The following is a 15,927-nucleotide window of genomic DNA, read 5'->3' as shown; positions in this document are numbered from 1 at the left end:
TTAATGAACGTCCGCCGGACGGTATCGGCCTCTCAGTTGTTCGGAATTGTCAAAATTTTGTTCTAACTGACAGGCCGATACCGTCCGGCGGACTGTTAATCAGTGAGCCCCTTTGGGCAATGGTACTTGCCTTTTAGAATAACCTTGTTTAGGAAGTTCAGCATCTTCTCGACTGTGCTCTATGTCCTCGCCGGGTTCACATTTGAGAGGATCAGGTGTTACGCTTTGAGATAATGATGGTGGATATACGTAATCTTCGTTTGATTGTGTGACATGCTCCCCTACCTATGAACCAAAGAAATATGGCGTTCTATGAAGAATTTGAACAAATTAAATTATTTTCAGAAAATATTTTAATTTGTTTTTATCAAGTAGAAACACTAGGTACTATATAAATTATAAACTGAAATAAATCTCATATACTAAGAAAAAAAAAACTACTGACGCAACTACACTACTGAAACTGGAGGCCTTGGTCACTTTTTCTTACAAAGAAGGGGTACCCAACTATCCGACTCCGATTTGATTTATTTTGATATATGTTATAGAGTAGTCTAAAATAACGGACACGTATTTTTTTTTAGCTGCCCAAACTCAACCTGTTGGGAGAAAATGGCCTTCAAAGTACTGAAAATTGACCAAACCTAATTTCTATGAAAAACTTTTTTCAAAAAAATTGATAATTAATTACTCGTTTCGTTATTTGTTTACTTTTATTTAAATTCCTAAAGATACAGAGTATACGCTGACGCTCAAAAGACGCTAATGTGGGGCCCTTACATTTTTCTCGTTGGCTTCAGGATCGTTTTCGTTAAGTATTTGTAGTATTTTCGTAGAAACCCTGTCGTTCCATCTGCTTCTAATGCGGTCTTTTCTGCGCGCGTTTATCACTAACGACCGCCATGTCTGAAATGAAGATAACAACATAAGAAATCACATAAAAATAAATAAATATACTCCGGGTTCTCCTAAAGTACAGTAATACTACATTATGACACACAACAAGTGCGAAACATAGGAAATTCGCTACGAGTGGCGATAAATTGAAACACGACCGAAGGGAGTATTGTAAACCGACACGAGTTGCGAACTACCTTTTCGCACGTGTATTGTAGAACATTTTACAGTACACATATGGCATGGCCCTTTAAACTTTTGACATACGCACGAAAAGTGCTATTTTACGCACTAGTGCGGGAAAATAGGGCCATATGTACTGTAAAAGATTATGCACTACATCTGTATTCCTGAGACTAAAAGAAGCAAAAAACGCTGTATGTATGTATGGATGGATTGATGGATGATTAGGTGGATGGATGGATGGATGGATAGATAGATAGTAAACACTTACACTCTTCCAACCAATAATGCTCTTAGCGGCCACACCTCTATCAGCATTGTTCAAATATCTACACAGCCGCCGCCATTCATCGAAGTGCGGGTCTAGCGCGCTGTACGGGTATATGCACCTCGCTCGCGCCAGGGAGGGCCGGCGCTCCATGTAGCGGACGAGGGCGCTTATAGATGGATGGATGGATGGATAGATAGATGGGTGGATTGATGGATGGATGGATGACTGGATAGATAGATAGTAAACACTTACACTCTTCCAACCAATAATGCTCTTAGCGGCCACACCTCTATCAGCATTGTTCAAATATCTACACAGCCGCCGCCATTCATCGAAGTGCGGGTCTAGCGCGCTGTACGGGTATATGCACCTCGCTCGCGCCAGGGAGGGCCGGCGCTCCATGTAGCGGACGAGGGCGTTTATTTGAGTCCGTGTGCAGCGACTGAAAAAAAAAACAATTAGAAAGTCAATTACATCAGAAAAAAAAGGGAAATAATCTTAACCCCTCCTATGTCTAGACACGGTCCAAAAATACCGTGAGTTTTGTAAATAAATCATCATTCTTGTACAGTCGCCATCAGATATATCGGAGCTGTAGAGGTGTTCACAATATCTGAACACGCACTCTAACGCCTTGACAATAGAGGCGTGTTCAGATATTTGTGAGCGCCTTGGCCGCTCTGATATAACTGATGGCGACTGTACACACCAGCAAGTGTTTCACTTCTATTACTACAAACCTTCTGATCCACCAGTAGCCCTAGCTTGCTATACTTACATTCTTACATTTTTCTTTAACGAACTATCTTGCTTATTTACATTTTCATTTCGCACCGGAGAACCACGACCGGAATGTACAGAGGACTCTGTACTTCGTTGGTCAGGAGACATTTCACGGCTTCGTTCCCCAGGAGACATTTCTACATGCCCAGGGGACTTTTGGCCTTGTTTGGGGCTGTTTTCAGACTCTTGGTTGGCAGGGTCGTCATGAGAAGGGACACATAGTATCATGTCGGTCTTCGTATGTTGTGGAGATTTTAAGTACAGGACAGGCATACCGTCGGTTGGATCTGGTAGTGAGTCGAATTCTAGCTCCTATAACAAGTAAAATTGGAAGGATAAAAATATGGTTAGATTTGTCATCAATAGTTTAGAGAATATGGTTGAATTCGGATTGTTTTGAAAACGATCTAAACAAAATAAAAGCTCTGTTACATTTGGAAATTATTTAAATTACTGTTGTCGCCTGGCTGACGGGAATAACAACAAATAAAAGTTGTTGCACCCAAATTACATCTAACCACATTTTTTGCACAAATGTAATATATATTTTTTCCAAGTACCTAAAGGCAAAATCTGTTAAAATAACAATTAAAATAGTATAGTAAAATTGGTATTTACACTTTCAATGTTTAACTCGATGGAATCCTTTTCACAGATATCTAGGATTTTCCGGTCTAATCCTAAAAGCGTTTCGTGAGAATATTTTTTCTTCAGAACGCTTAATTTGAGGTCTCGCCACGTCTGGAAATAACGATAAATATATTAGCATAGAATTTATTAACCTCCTAACGCTACGTCTTACGTAGGCGAACAACGCGCGAACGCGGCGCGGCGCGGCGCGGCGAAAGCGGCCGCCGCCGCGCCGCGCCGCGCCGCGCCGCCTGACATTCGCGTGCAAATCGCGCCGCACCGCGTTCGCAACGAGATCGCTTACGTAGGACACTTCTATGGGCATCAAAGGATTGATTTCGCCGCGCCGCGCCGCGTTCGCGCGTTGTTCGCCTACGTAAGACGTAGCGTAAGGCCCAGCCATACAAATGAAAAATTGTTTTGTTTCAAAATTGAACGAAACAAAACAAATGCGACTTTGTTCCAATCGAATATGATTTAAATTTCATTGAAATGAATAAGTACTATAGGTAGGACATTGGGCCTTAGGAGGTTAAAGGTGTATTCGGAAATCACTTCCGAATGGCGAGTAATTTATTCCTAAAATCACCCATAATTGCATCAAAGTAAAACTCAAATAAATTATGTGCATACGTGTACAAGTACGTATACATAACATATATTATACGTGTATGGTATTTACATGGTAATCGTATGACGTATCAAAGTCCGTTTTCGAAAATACCCGCCAATTGGATGTGATTTTTTATTTACTTCACAATGTCTCCTGGGTCACTCTTCAAAAAACCGTCCTTCAAAGTTTAAAAATGCAGCCCAACCTAAGGTCTCATTTAAACACAACTTAGGAGAGAAAGAGCGTTTATAGATACTTTTGAACACCACGACCGTTTAATTACTTTTGACTGTAGCGTCAAACATTGAGGCGAGAATGAATTATAAGCATCCTTAAATGAAAATTGTATAGGTATAGCAAACGCATTGAAACTTAAATAATGTATGGAAATGATTTCGTGACATTTGCTTTGCATCTGTCATTCAGATTTTTTATTTCTGTTTGTAGATGGCGCTGCAATAGTTAAAAAAAAACCTTAGTTTTAGTATGCCAAATACAAAGAAACATAGTCCATAGGATACAACGTTTTGATTCCATTATACTGTGGGTTTTTAACCTCATTGGTAATGTCGATAAAGGATTTTCATCTTGACTACATCGTCATTTACATAAAATGGTTTCTTACCCGTTTCCAAGACATAGTAGATTTAGCGGTCCCTATTTTGTTCAGATACTTGCTGAGCTGTCTCCATTCAGCGTAGTGCGGATCGCCGTCGATCGCCGCTATGAACTTGGACGAGGCTAGAGCGGGGTGCGTGGACATGTAGTCTACTAAAGCGTGTTTTTGGGCGTTGGTACAGCGTCTGTGAAATAATGATCTTATTTAAAATATCCAAATGAGTGGATCAACTTTTTCTTATAACTACGATATGGTTACGTCTCCTGGGTCACGCCTTGAAATTTTAATTGAATTGGATTTAAATCCACCGAACATGCATTGATGAGGTAGGTAAGCCTTTTCTACATATTGTAGAACAATATAAATATAGTATGTATATATTTATTTTCCAAACTTTGTTGCTAGGCCTCGTATTCTAGAACCAATTGAAAAGGTTTTCTAAGATAGAAAGCGCTTCAAATTTGAAGAACTGGTTTATTACCTATATTTTCTAACTCCTATACTTTTAATTGTCCTACATAGTTCTATAAACACATATATTAGAGCACATAGGCTTGAAGATAATGAAGATACTCAACAGAGTATAAGAGGACTACTATGGGTTTTTCAGGTTTTATAGCTTATGTATAAACATGCTTTAGAAGTAATATTACTAATTAGGATTAAGTAAAATTATATTAACTTACGTTTTTTTACACGTCATTTTGGATGGTCCATCTTGATCCGATTGTCCATTTTCACTTTGCACCGGCGAGGAACGGCCAGAGTGTTGTCCAGGAGACATTTGGTCAAAGTCGGCTGTGAACGATAGGGCGTCTATATCTACCTGTAAACAATGGTATTATATAACTATATATATATCAGTTTCATCGGTTATACTCATACATAAGGAACACAATAAATACTTTTATATTTATTTTACTACGTACAAATGATTTTGTATTTGTTGATTAATTTTCGAATACCATTCATTGTAAATTTACAGTTTTACGTTTTCATAGTCACATCCTTAGATTAAGCTTCCTTCAACCTTAGACAGAACTTAGTATTCTTATTAATATTAGGTATATGCACATTATATGTAGTTTAAGTCTAATAAAAACAAGTTACCTTGGGTAACGTTGAACGAGCTTATCGAATCAATACTAATATAGGCAGCCATACAAATATAAATGCGAAAGTGTCTGTCTGTTGCCTTTATGGCTAAACTTCTAAATGAAATACCCTACCGTAAGGCTATCGTACATTTTTTGAATCAATATCAGTACCTTGTATTCTTACTCTATTCTTATCATAATGATACTTACAGTTTTCATGTCAAACTCATCGTCCTGTTGTGTATCTGCTGCCTTTTCTACAATTTTAAGTATTCTTTGATTTATATTAAAATTCCGTTCGTTAGTCGGTTCTTTTTTCGCAGCTATCTTAAGGTCGCGCCATGTCTGCAAAATGAAATATTCATAAAACATTGCTTTACCAAATATTCCGAGATACATTAGCACGCCGTCGTGAACCTTATTGGAATACACGAAGGTTGATATTGGGCTGTAGCCGCACGCGTCAATTGACGCAATTGGCGGTCAAAGGGTTAAGTGGACGGCAAAGCCGTATTTCTGCTTTTAAACGATAATTGTAAGAATTTGAATGTGTAATACAAATAGAATAGCAAGCGTCCTAGGCTATGGTGACCTCTTTAGAATTAGGCGCGAACGCTTCCTTTCAATGTGGCTTCATAACAAAATTAAATAATATTAATAATGTCTTAAATATATAATAATGTGTTTTATTATCTTTGGTTACCGCGATAGTAACAGCTACTCATTAAATAAAAAAAATAACGGATTATATGGCGTATGATGTAGGGATATATTTAAATTAATTATCTGCTATATATTGTCTCCTGGGTCACGGTCAGGTCACTGGGGCGGAATAATGGCTGATTTTACACATACAATGTGCATTGAAGTAATTTGAAGCACTAAACTAGAAGCACTTTTTACTGTGGCAACAGTAAGCAAGATACCTTGGTAAGCGTTGCATTAGCGTAAGTGTCACAAAAGTACGGCTAGTGCTAGTAAGTGCTGCTAGTTTTATAGATATTTGCCATTTTCTAAAGTTCCCCGCTTTCGAAATTACCCCAACGCACCTTACAATGCTTCTTTACTTACTCGTTTCCAAGACATAAAGCTTCTTCTTGTATTGCCCATTCTGTTGAGGTAATTGGCTAACCTTCGCCACTCCGCGATGTTGGGGCATTGGGTATCCCCAGCTGAAGCAAGAACGGAAGTACAGTCAAGGTGACTAGAGTCAAACCAAATAAAATCTGCAGCGGATTTGATAGCCCACGCAGTTACTTTGTTACTTTAAAAGACAAACTACTATGAAATTATGACGTATACATAACACTTACACTGCGTAGGCTATCAAATACGCTGCAGACTTTTTTTGGCCCGACCCTATCATTATTATGGATTTTGATTTTATTTGATCTGAATTGGAAAATCAAATGTTACGCTCAAGAGTAGTGAAAACAAGATCTCTTTACATTTACAAAAAATACAATTAGCTTTCATTGATCATAAGCGTAGATATTAAAACAAATGTTATTATTGAGGTACATTCGATTTAAAATTTTGAACGCCACAGACAACGTCAACGCAAAATTGTGACAATGACGCCAAAGGCGTCATTTGACGTCGATCTTTTTTTGATGAAAATCTACTGAAAAACACCCACTTTTAGGTTGGCATTATTTATTCACAAAACTAAATTTTACCCCCGTGGCGTCAGTGGCACGGCAAATGGATCCGCCGTTTGGCGTTCAAAAGGTTAAAAAAAGGTTTCATGTTCAATTAAATATAAATCTGGCAGTCTGTCTAAAGAGAACCGGATGAAACAAAGGTTCACAGGTAGATTGTAACCTGGAAATGATACTTTTATCCCGAAATACACTCCCTAACTTGTATTACCCATATTTAAACAGTCAATAAATTTGGGTTAATATCAGTTAAAAGACTTTTCATAATCTTCCTCTTTCTCGCGTTATCCCGGCAATTTGCCACGGCTCATGGGAGCCTGAGATCCGCTTGACAACTAATCCCAAGAATTGTCGTAGGCACTAGTTTCTACGAAAGCGACTGCCATCTGACCTTCCAACCCAGAGGGGAAACTAGGCCTTATTGGGATTAGTCGGGTTTCCTCACGATGTTTTCCTTCACCGAAAAGCAACTGGTAAATATCAAATGTTATTTCGTACATAAGTTCCGAAAAACTCATTGGTACAAGCTGGGGTTTGAACCCGCGACCTCCGGATTGAAAGTCGCACGCTCATTTCGCTAGGCCACCAGCGCTTTTCATAATCATAATAACCAATAATCATAATCTTTAACGTAAGTAACGTCGCAGAACGTGACTAGTTTTCGATAAGGTGGACAATATAAAGCCAAAGATATACCTGTAGATTTCGCTACGGCCAGAGTGGGATGTTTCTCCATGTAGTCCACTAACGCGCATATTTGGGAGTTGGTTGAACGCCTGAAATTCATATAGATTTATATAATTTGTATGTACAATATTTACAAATTACTTTAAGTGCTCCTCCCGATGGTTATTATTTATGAATATTAAGTTGTACGGGAAGGATGAGGATTAATTATTACTTATAAATTAAAAAAATAATACTCGCTTAAGTCTTAATACTGTTTTAGCTAAGCTTAAATCATTGATTTTACAGTGCATTGGTGTTAGCTGTAATGCTGTAAAATTTGATTTCAATAAATATCAAATATCAAATATCAAATAATTATTTTATAAAGTTTTCGCAAAATAAACTTAAAGCTTATTAGAAATGGGTTTCCTAATAATTTTTGTAGTGAGTTAGGGCTTGTGCACAAATCACGCGAGGTTCGATAGGGGGAGGGGGATCACGAAAAAATCACGATAGATCACGTTGGGGGAGGGGGAGTATAAGGAAACCTCACGTGTATTGTTTTATGCCGGCTGTACACGCTCGGCGAGAGCCTCTCGCCGAGAGTCTCGGGCGAGAAGCTGTCGACGAGTGCACATCATGTACAGACTCGTTGAATCATTTAAACCGCGGATGCCCGCCATGATGGACATATAGAAACTGTTCCTGCGATTTGCCTTTGCTACATGTAGCTAAAAGTACATCCGTTCCGCCCCAATTTTGGGGAAAGCCATAAGCCGCGCGTGGCGCTGTCGCCACCTAGCGGCCATATGTGTGCTTATCGAAGTTTACTCATTTTTCTACGGTTGAAGTAATTAGGTCGCTAATCAGGTAAAATAACGTCATAATAAATTGAACTCGTAATTGTCTAAATCTAAATGTAACAATAAGCACAAAAAAATGTGTAATATCAAGTATTAACTTACGTTTTTTGTTTAAAACGCTGCCGTGATTGTCGCAACGGGACCGAGTTTCGGGCGGACACGTCGCGTTGTACAGGGGACACTTGATTTGGTGACGCTTCGTTAACTGTTTCTGCCTGAAGGAGATGTTTGACTTGCGGTGGTAAACGTAAATGTAAATCGTCATCTGCCTGTAAAATACAAAGCAACCGTACTTTAGTTACAGCTCTATTGTCTTGTGACCCAGAAGATAACAGTAAGCAATTTTGTTAGATTAAACAAGCGTACAAAAATTACGTACTAAATTGTCAAATTTTCATTACAGTTTTACTGTCTCGTCACCCAGGAGACAACAATCTAAAATTTTGTTCACTATTTTTTTGTCATATAAGTTTATACAGACCATGACGCTGTTTTGGAATTTCAACGTCGTAATGTGTATACGTAGGTACGTATGTATAACTATGTGATTGTGAATAGTGTCTTCTGCGTATATCTTTTAGCAAGTATGTCCATGTATGTGTGTGTGCATACAAGTAGAAGTAGAGTACAAGTTTTCATTGCTTTTAGGGTTGGTAGATCTGTGTAAGATTGTCTACAAATGTTTACTTAATTTACTATTGATACCAGTATTCAGAGTATTTACTCACATTAACACCATTTAATGAATTTGTGCCTTTTGCGTGCGCTTCGATGATTTGTACGATTTTCTGTGTTATCACCGATTTATTTTTTGTATTTGCGTTGTTTCTTTCTAAAGCGTTCCGTTTTAGGTCTCGCCACGACTGCAAAAAATATTTAAAACGTCAAAAAGTATTACTTACACTTTCGGTTATACAAAATTATCCTTTAAGATTAGTTTACTCTTGTCACATTTTTTATGTTTATACTTATTGCCTAAATACGTGGGCAATAGAGCCCTTAGGTTCACTTTGCAGGCCCAAACAGAAAGGGCAAACCAAGGCAGCGTTGGCAAAATGCCATCGGAAAGATTTAAACGCCTGTGGGTTAGCTGATGAAGACGATGTCCAGGATAGAGCGAAGTTTTCTAATAAAAAGTCGACTGGTCCTGCAATTGCAAGTGTTTATAACCTGCGTAGCCCGCTTATCGGTGGTATAAACAAAATGTAACATGCTAACGTGTTGCCAAGCCGCCGTCCGTTTCGCAGGCCCCATCCTATTCAAAAGCTGCCGTAATCTCTTCCAGTCCGCGATCTTGTTAGGCGTGTTCTGGATGCCGAACGCCATGCCAGTGTTTATGGCCATGCAATCTACCAAAGCGTTGATTTGATCTGGGTTGCTGCGTCTGCAAAAAATTTGTTTTTATCAGTCTCCTGAGTCACAAATATTTTTATGAGAATGTTGAATAGTCTTTGTGTTTAAAATATGTTTTTTACATCATTCTCCTGAGTCACAATTATTTTTATAGGGCTGTGGTGAATATAGTCCTTTAACATAATTATTTATTAGCTATAATAAAAAATGGCACCTCCTCATATTAAATATTTTTTTACGAAAACTTGGAAAATTTGGTACGACTGTTCTTGGAGTAAGTAACATATTTAGATTTTCCCAAAACGCTGTATTTTCCGTAAGCAAAGTTCTATTCTACCTTTGATTCACACATCTATGGGCGTCTACCGCTAATATCTGTATTTAAGATGACTGCGAAGTTTTTATCTTAAAGCACATCATCAGGCGTAGCATGCGCTTGTTAAAAACTTATACCATTAAGAAAATCATCGTTTATAAAACAAAAAATATTACAATTTAGTCACAGATCTCAGCACTGGTGAGCTGCTAGGAGAACTGTCAGAACTGAAATCGGGAGTGCACTCAATAGCCTCCAACGCATTAGCTGATCGGTCTTCCGGCTCCACATACTGGCTCTGGTCCTGGTTCCCAGAAAATTCCTGGCCTTGGTAAGAATCTTCAGGGGTGACGTGAATTGAAGTATGTGGTGATGGAGAATTTTCCTGAAAAACATATATTTATTACACTTATCCAAATCTGCTACACATTATATTTAGTTAATAATTAATGGTAATAACCTGGTAATAACCAGCCATCGGATTCTATGGGGCAGAATTTATTGAAAGCTATATCGATAAACTCAATTATCAGTCTCGATCGTAGGTGTCGAGATTGATTCCAGACACCAAGTTGCAGTGGCCGGGCTATTATAGCGACTTGATGATCTTGTTTACAAGAAGAAAAGAGAAAAAGAATATTGCCATGAAAAAATATTAAATCTATAATTTTACACAAATTGACCTAGGCGTTACTTGTAAAAATAGACGACAATGACAGTTTCTTTCAGAGTAGGAAAGTCATTTGGCAATTGCCGTAACAAAATACAATATGCTAAAATAAAAACGTTAAAAATAAGAGTAAGACACAAAATACTTGGTTAGCTAGGTTCCTCCTTTACTTATTGGAGATGTCTCTTGGGTCACGTTCGAAAAGTACATCTTAAAAGTACTGTAATTATGTGAGAATTCTTGTTAACATGAGTGATATTCATGCTTATGTATGGTTAATTGGTTAGAAATGTTACGAGGCTAGCATGAAGTTACTATCACTACGTACTCATACCTATTTCAATAATGCTATTTTTTTTATTACTTACAGGATACCCGTGCTGCCTAGGGTTTAAAATTTCTCGTATTTTCAGAGCCGCCTGACTTGCACTTGTATTATTTTGTTCAGCCACTTGGACTTCCCTTAAAGCTTTCCTTTTAAGGTCCCGCCAAGTCTGAAAATTTACAACAATGTACTTGAAAGTTTGTAAGTTACCAAACTTTTTAACGTTAATGAAAGATAACATACAATCAACAGTGAGTAATAAAAATGTATAATGTAAGTACCAGTAACACGCTTTGATATCAAGTAGGTAGTAAACAATTACGAAGGTCAACGTCCTAGACCTTGGCATGCTAATGAATGCCCAATAAATCACCCCCTGCTGTTATTTTTTACTGTTAATGAACTGGGATAGTGGTTAGCGCTTGGACGTCTTGCTTCATTCAATTTCATCACCTTCTTATAGTTTAAGTTAATTCAGGTCCGTTGCAACAAAAACATTAACTATAATCTAGAATGTTTTCGGCACTGTATTGTCAATATTATATGTAATATTTTTCAATGGGTCTTTTTTGTAATAACTTTGTGCCCAAATAAAGAGAGAGAAAAAAACAACTAATTCCAACAAAAAATAAAAGAGTGCGAGAGAGACTATAAATAGTTGACTAATAAATTAATCAAGTACGTCACATTGACATATTTTTTTTTTCATTTTACCAAACTCTAAAATTCGTTTGAAATATCAAGAACTCTACTTAGAAAAAAAAACGAACTTTCGTGATTTGTTTAAATACAAAATAAATATGGTAGCAGTGCCAGGTTTTCAAACTTACAACTTTCCATTTCTCCACAGTTTTGACCGACCCACTCTGGTTAAGAGTCTCAGCCAAGCGAAACCACTCAGTATCCGCGGTGTACGGATCGTACTCGTATCTGGCTAGCTGACGGTGGTCCCACATGTAGTCTATCAGCGCCATCTTCTGGGCCAAGGTGCAGCGACTGAAATAATTGTCCAAGCCGTTAACGAAAATACAATTTAAAACTGAAATTGAACTATGGGTCATACGAGAAATAGGTCAAAATTGGCATGTGACGTTTAATCATGTAGGAAATCGAGATGATTTTGTCTTATTTTAAAATTGAACAAATCCAATCTTTAATGCAACTTTGTTCAAGTTACATTGTTTTAAATTTAAGGGGCCCACAGATTACCGAACGATGTCGGCCAGTCAGCCTTTGGGGCTGTAAAATTTTGCGTTTACTGACATGTTTATATCGTCCGGCGAGGCGAACTGGTGATCAGTGGGCCTCTTTAGTGAATTGAATGCAATTTAAAACAATTAGTGGGCCTTAGGAAAGTTTATAGTATGACTTTACATAGGACAGGTGTCAAAACACAAACAAGTCTCTGTGACCCAAACAACGACAACATGTAACTTAGAAAACAAAGGTCTTTAAGAAACGTGGGTAAATTAGAAATCTGACAATGTGACCCAGGAGACAAACAATACAAATTTTACCGTTCAATTAAGTAAACTGTGTTGAAAATTTATCATTAATATTATAGTTGCTATGTCTCTTGGGTCACAATAAAATATATTTTAAGGTTATTTATAGTTGTAAATTTTGCTATAAATTTAAAAAAAAATAATGGTCATTGTACCAGAGTAGCTATAATAGTTAATACGCAACAATGGTTTTGGTGAAATTAAATGAAATAAAATTATATAAAGATGTAAACCTGTCAAAATCAAACATCTCATTAAAATTATATCATAATTATATTTTAAATATATTATTAAAATGAATTAACATTTTCTTGTATAAGTAGGTATATATTATTTTGAAAATAAGTGAGTAAACAAGTTGGTGATAGTTTTTAAAGTTTTGATATAAATTATATGTTACTGTGGATACATTTTTATCACTTATCTCTATTGATAAGATATCCATGCAAATGCGAATCTTATCCATGGTGATAAGCGATAAAAACGCGACAATTAGCTTAGTAAGTAAATAACATATAAAATTATGGAACTCATTTTGGAAAACATTTTCTTATCCTTACTATACTTACTATGTTAGTTAGGAACCACCCTAATATTAGAAGAAGTAAGTATAGTAAAGAATTAGAATACCAATTTCTTGATACCATAAAATACATATATAAGTTAGTCTGTAATCTGTAAGGTATTTGTAATATGGGCCTTGTTGCCTAAAATGTTAAATAAATAAATAAAATAAAGGCACACTGGACCAAGAAATTGGATAGGTGCAATACCACCCTTTAAATACGAAACTAACTCTGTCTGTCTGTCTGTTACCTCTTCATGCTTAAACTGCTGAACCAATGGGAAAGACAAAGGATATTTTTTACAAATCAGCAGACAAAGTTACGGGCAGAAGCTAGCTTATTTATGATTAGAGGGCGGAGTACCGGTGGCAAAAATCACACTAAATGTATGGAGTCGCCTAAGTATTCTTATGATTAAATAAATAACGAATAAATGATTAATTTTGCATAATAATTTTTAGGAACTTATAGAAATTATCTTACGAGCATACAAATATAATGTAATATGTTGTTAATATCTATAATACATAATAATATGTTTTCTTATCAAAACATTATTATTAGGTACTAAATACTAGACTAAGAAGTTATACCTGCCAAACGATATATTATTTTCAAGACCATTCAATTACAATTGAGGACTGGAATTATGTGTTCGAGGTCCTCCTCACAATCTACACTTAAGTGCGTATCCATGTTATAAAATGACTGGACTATGGCCACATGTTCCTGGTTTTTCGGAGTGAATCGGTTTCTTAATTTATTGAAGATCCATTTATGAGTGGAAAACGATCGCTCTACATCTACCGATGTCATGGTTGCATGTTTAAGGACTTGTTTATAATTTTCCATTGTAATCATATTCCTTAATTCGTCAGCATCTGGGTTTCTATCTACGACCAATTCGAGTTTATTTCGCACGGTTTCACTTCCTTGGAGGCTTAAAATACTCCTAACTATATCTATTACCAGAAAACTTTCTTCTATCGGAATTTTAGTGCATAGTGTTAAGTACTTACTTCCAATTTACGAGTAGGTACCATACTAAGTACATTAGGTAAATGAATAATTTTATTATTCAAGCCTAAAATAATAATTATAAAAACGACTCCATACCTTTTGTGTGAAATTTGCCACCGGTACTCCGCCCTCTATTTATGATGTATTGTCAGATTAGATGACAACCAAAAAACACTTATCGCATGACTTGAATTAACTAAATTCAAACTTGTTTTATTACTAGTGCCAGACTAAGATAACTCTGCAGCAATTATGATAGCACAGACTGTGTTATTTTAAACATCAACTTCTATGAAATTATTATGTTTTAGAAAATAGATGTGTATTTCCTCCTTTTTGCACTTGTATTGTATCATACTATTAAAATTGCTGTCTTTTACTCTTTCTCATTCTGAATATCACAGTATGTTAAAGTGTAGTTCAATGCTAGTAACCTTCTACACTTTGCCAATGTCATTGGCGGATTTGCCTTAAGGCCTAGTAAGCCCGAGCCTATAGGGTGGCAAAACATTAGGGGTGACAGCAAGGCGGCAGTCTGTATGATGGGTGATGGAAAGGGGCGGCCAGTAGTTACTACAAGGCCCAGGGCCTAGGGCAGCCAAGACTGTAAATCTTGTAAATCTGCCACTGGTCAATGTAAAATTTGTGCAGAGTCTGCAGAGATAACTTGGTCTGACTTAAAACGCAAAAAATGTAAAAATTATTGCATGGGAGCCCCACCTAAATATTTATTATAATTCTGTTTTTTGGAATTTGTTCTTATAGCGGCAATAGCATCGAACAGACTGGCAGACAGACGGATAGCCGAATCTTAGTAATCTTAATAGTAACCCGTTTTTACCCTTTGGGTACGGAACCCTAAAAACAAATAAACATTGTGTGCGAGAAGGTCAATATTTGCGCTACATTTGGAACCAGTTCACATACTTCACTTAAAGGAACTTAAAGGAACGTATTTTAAAAAGAAGACAAGTAAGAATAAAACCTGATAAAACGTAACCTACATTCCAAGTAAAAACTTTGTATTAAACTCAAGACGACTTACATCTTTGGAAGGCTCGGCTTCATTGTGCATTTGGTCTGTTACATTTATTGGTACAATATCTGGAAATAAGCTGAAAATAAGCTTCGTCAAAAACGGGATATATAGCTTTATTGTTTATCAATATCTTCACCATTAATCATTTTATCTATCACAAATGTCAAGAAAGAATGACATGATTTTAGAACTTTAGTTACGAATAACCGTCTAAATACTATTGGTCATAAACTCGTTACTTTCATTTGGAGCATTACTATTTTCTATTTAATCAGATTATAGTCCGAAATGTAAGTGAAGTTTGATGCGTTATCATTATCATTAAAAAATAGGGAAATAGAGTTGGACCAAAAAAAGACTGCAGCGGATTCGATAGCCCACGCAGTGCAAGTGTCATTTATACGTCATAATTTCATAGAAGCTTGACGTTTAAAATAACACTTTCACTGCGTGGGCTATGAAATCCGCTGCTGACTATTCTTGGTTTGACTCTAGCAAATTAAAAAAATATATATTAAAATGAAGAAAACAAAAGTTTGTTCCTATATAGTAAATATTATAGATTATTTTGCATAAAAAAATCCAGCTTGTAAGTAAATAATGAATAGTAGCTTAACTCTACTGTACCATTTGGACTCATGTCTTTAAAGCGCCCTCCAGACTATGCGCGTGAATCGCGGGTGAAGCCGCGAACGCGAGTGTGGAGTCTAGTTCGCTGATATGCGAAATCGACTCCAGACTCGCGTTCGCGGCTTCGCACCGCGATTCGCGCACGAGTGTGGAGCGGGCTTAACACATGCTTGACACTGACAGAACTTTAATTATTGTATTTATTGTTTGCAATATT

At 36.8% G+C, this 15,927-nt stretch overlaps 1 protein-coding gene across 1 annotated transcript; it reads right to left on the bottom strand.

Annotated features, from left to right (window-relative positions):
• Positions 1-99: 99 nt before the first annotated feature.
• LOC134675350 (uncharacterized) lies at positions 100-15,211 on the bottom strand. Its single transcript, XM_063533559.1, has 17 exons — positions 15,087-15,211; positions 11,781-11,946; positions 10,994-11,119; positions 10,132-10,340; positions 9,505-9,670; positions 9,015-9,149; positions 8,389-8,555; positions 7,451-7,530; positions 6,165-6,265; positions 5,304-5,438; positions 4,683-4,822; positions 4,003-4,180; positions 2,753-2,875; positions 2,130-2,446; positions 1,352-1,793; positions 781-906; positions 100-285 (listed from the first exon to the last, which is right to left on the bottom strand). Exons 1-17 carry the CDS (start codon positions 15,107-15,109, stop codon positions 100-102), a joined length of 2,820 nt encoding a protein of 939 aa, XP_063389629.1. The 5' UTR covers positions 15,110-15,211.
• Between the last annotated feature and the right edge of the window lie 716 nt (positions 15,212-15,927).

Source organism: Cydia fagiglandana, chromosome 21 (genome assembly GCF_963556715.1).
Source record: "Cydia fagiglandana chromosome 21, ilCydFagi1.1, whole genome shotgun sequence".
Lineage (NCBI taxonomy): Eukaryota > Metazoa > Arthropoda > Insecta > Lepidoptera > Tortricidae > Cydia > Cydia fagiglandana.
The sequence above is the reverse complement of the archived record's forward strand: the minus strand, read 5'-3'. Positions and strand labels throughout refer to the sequence as shown.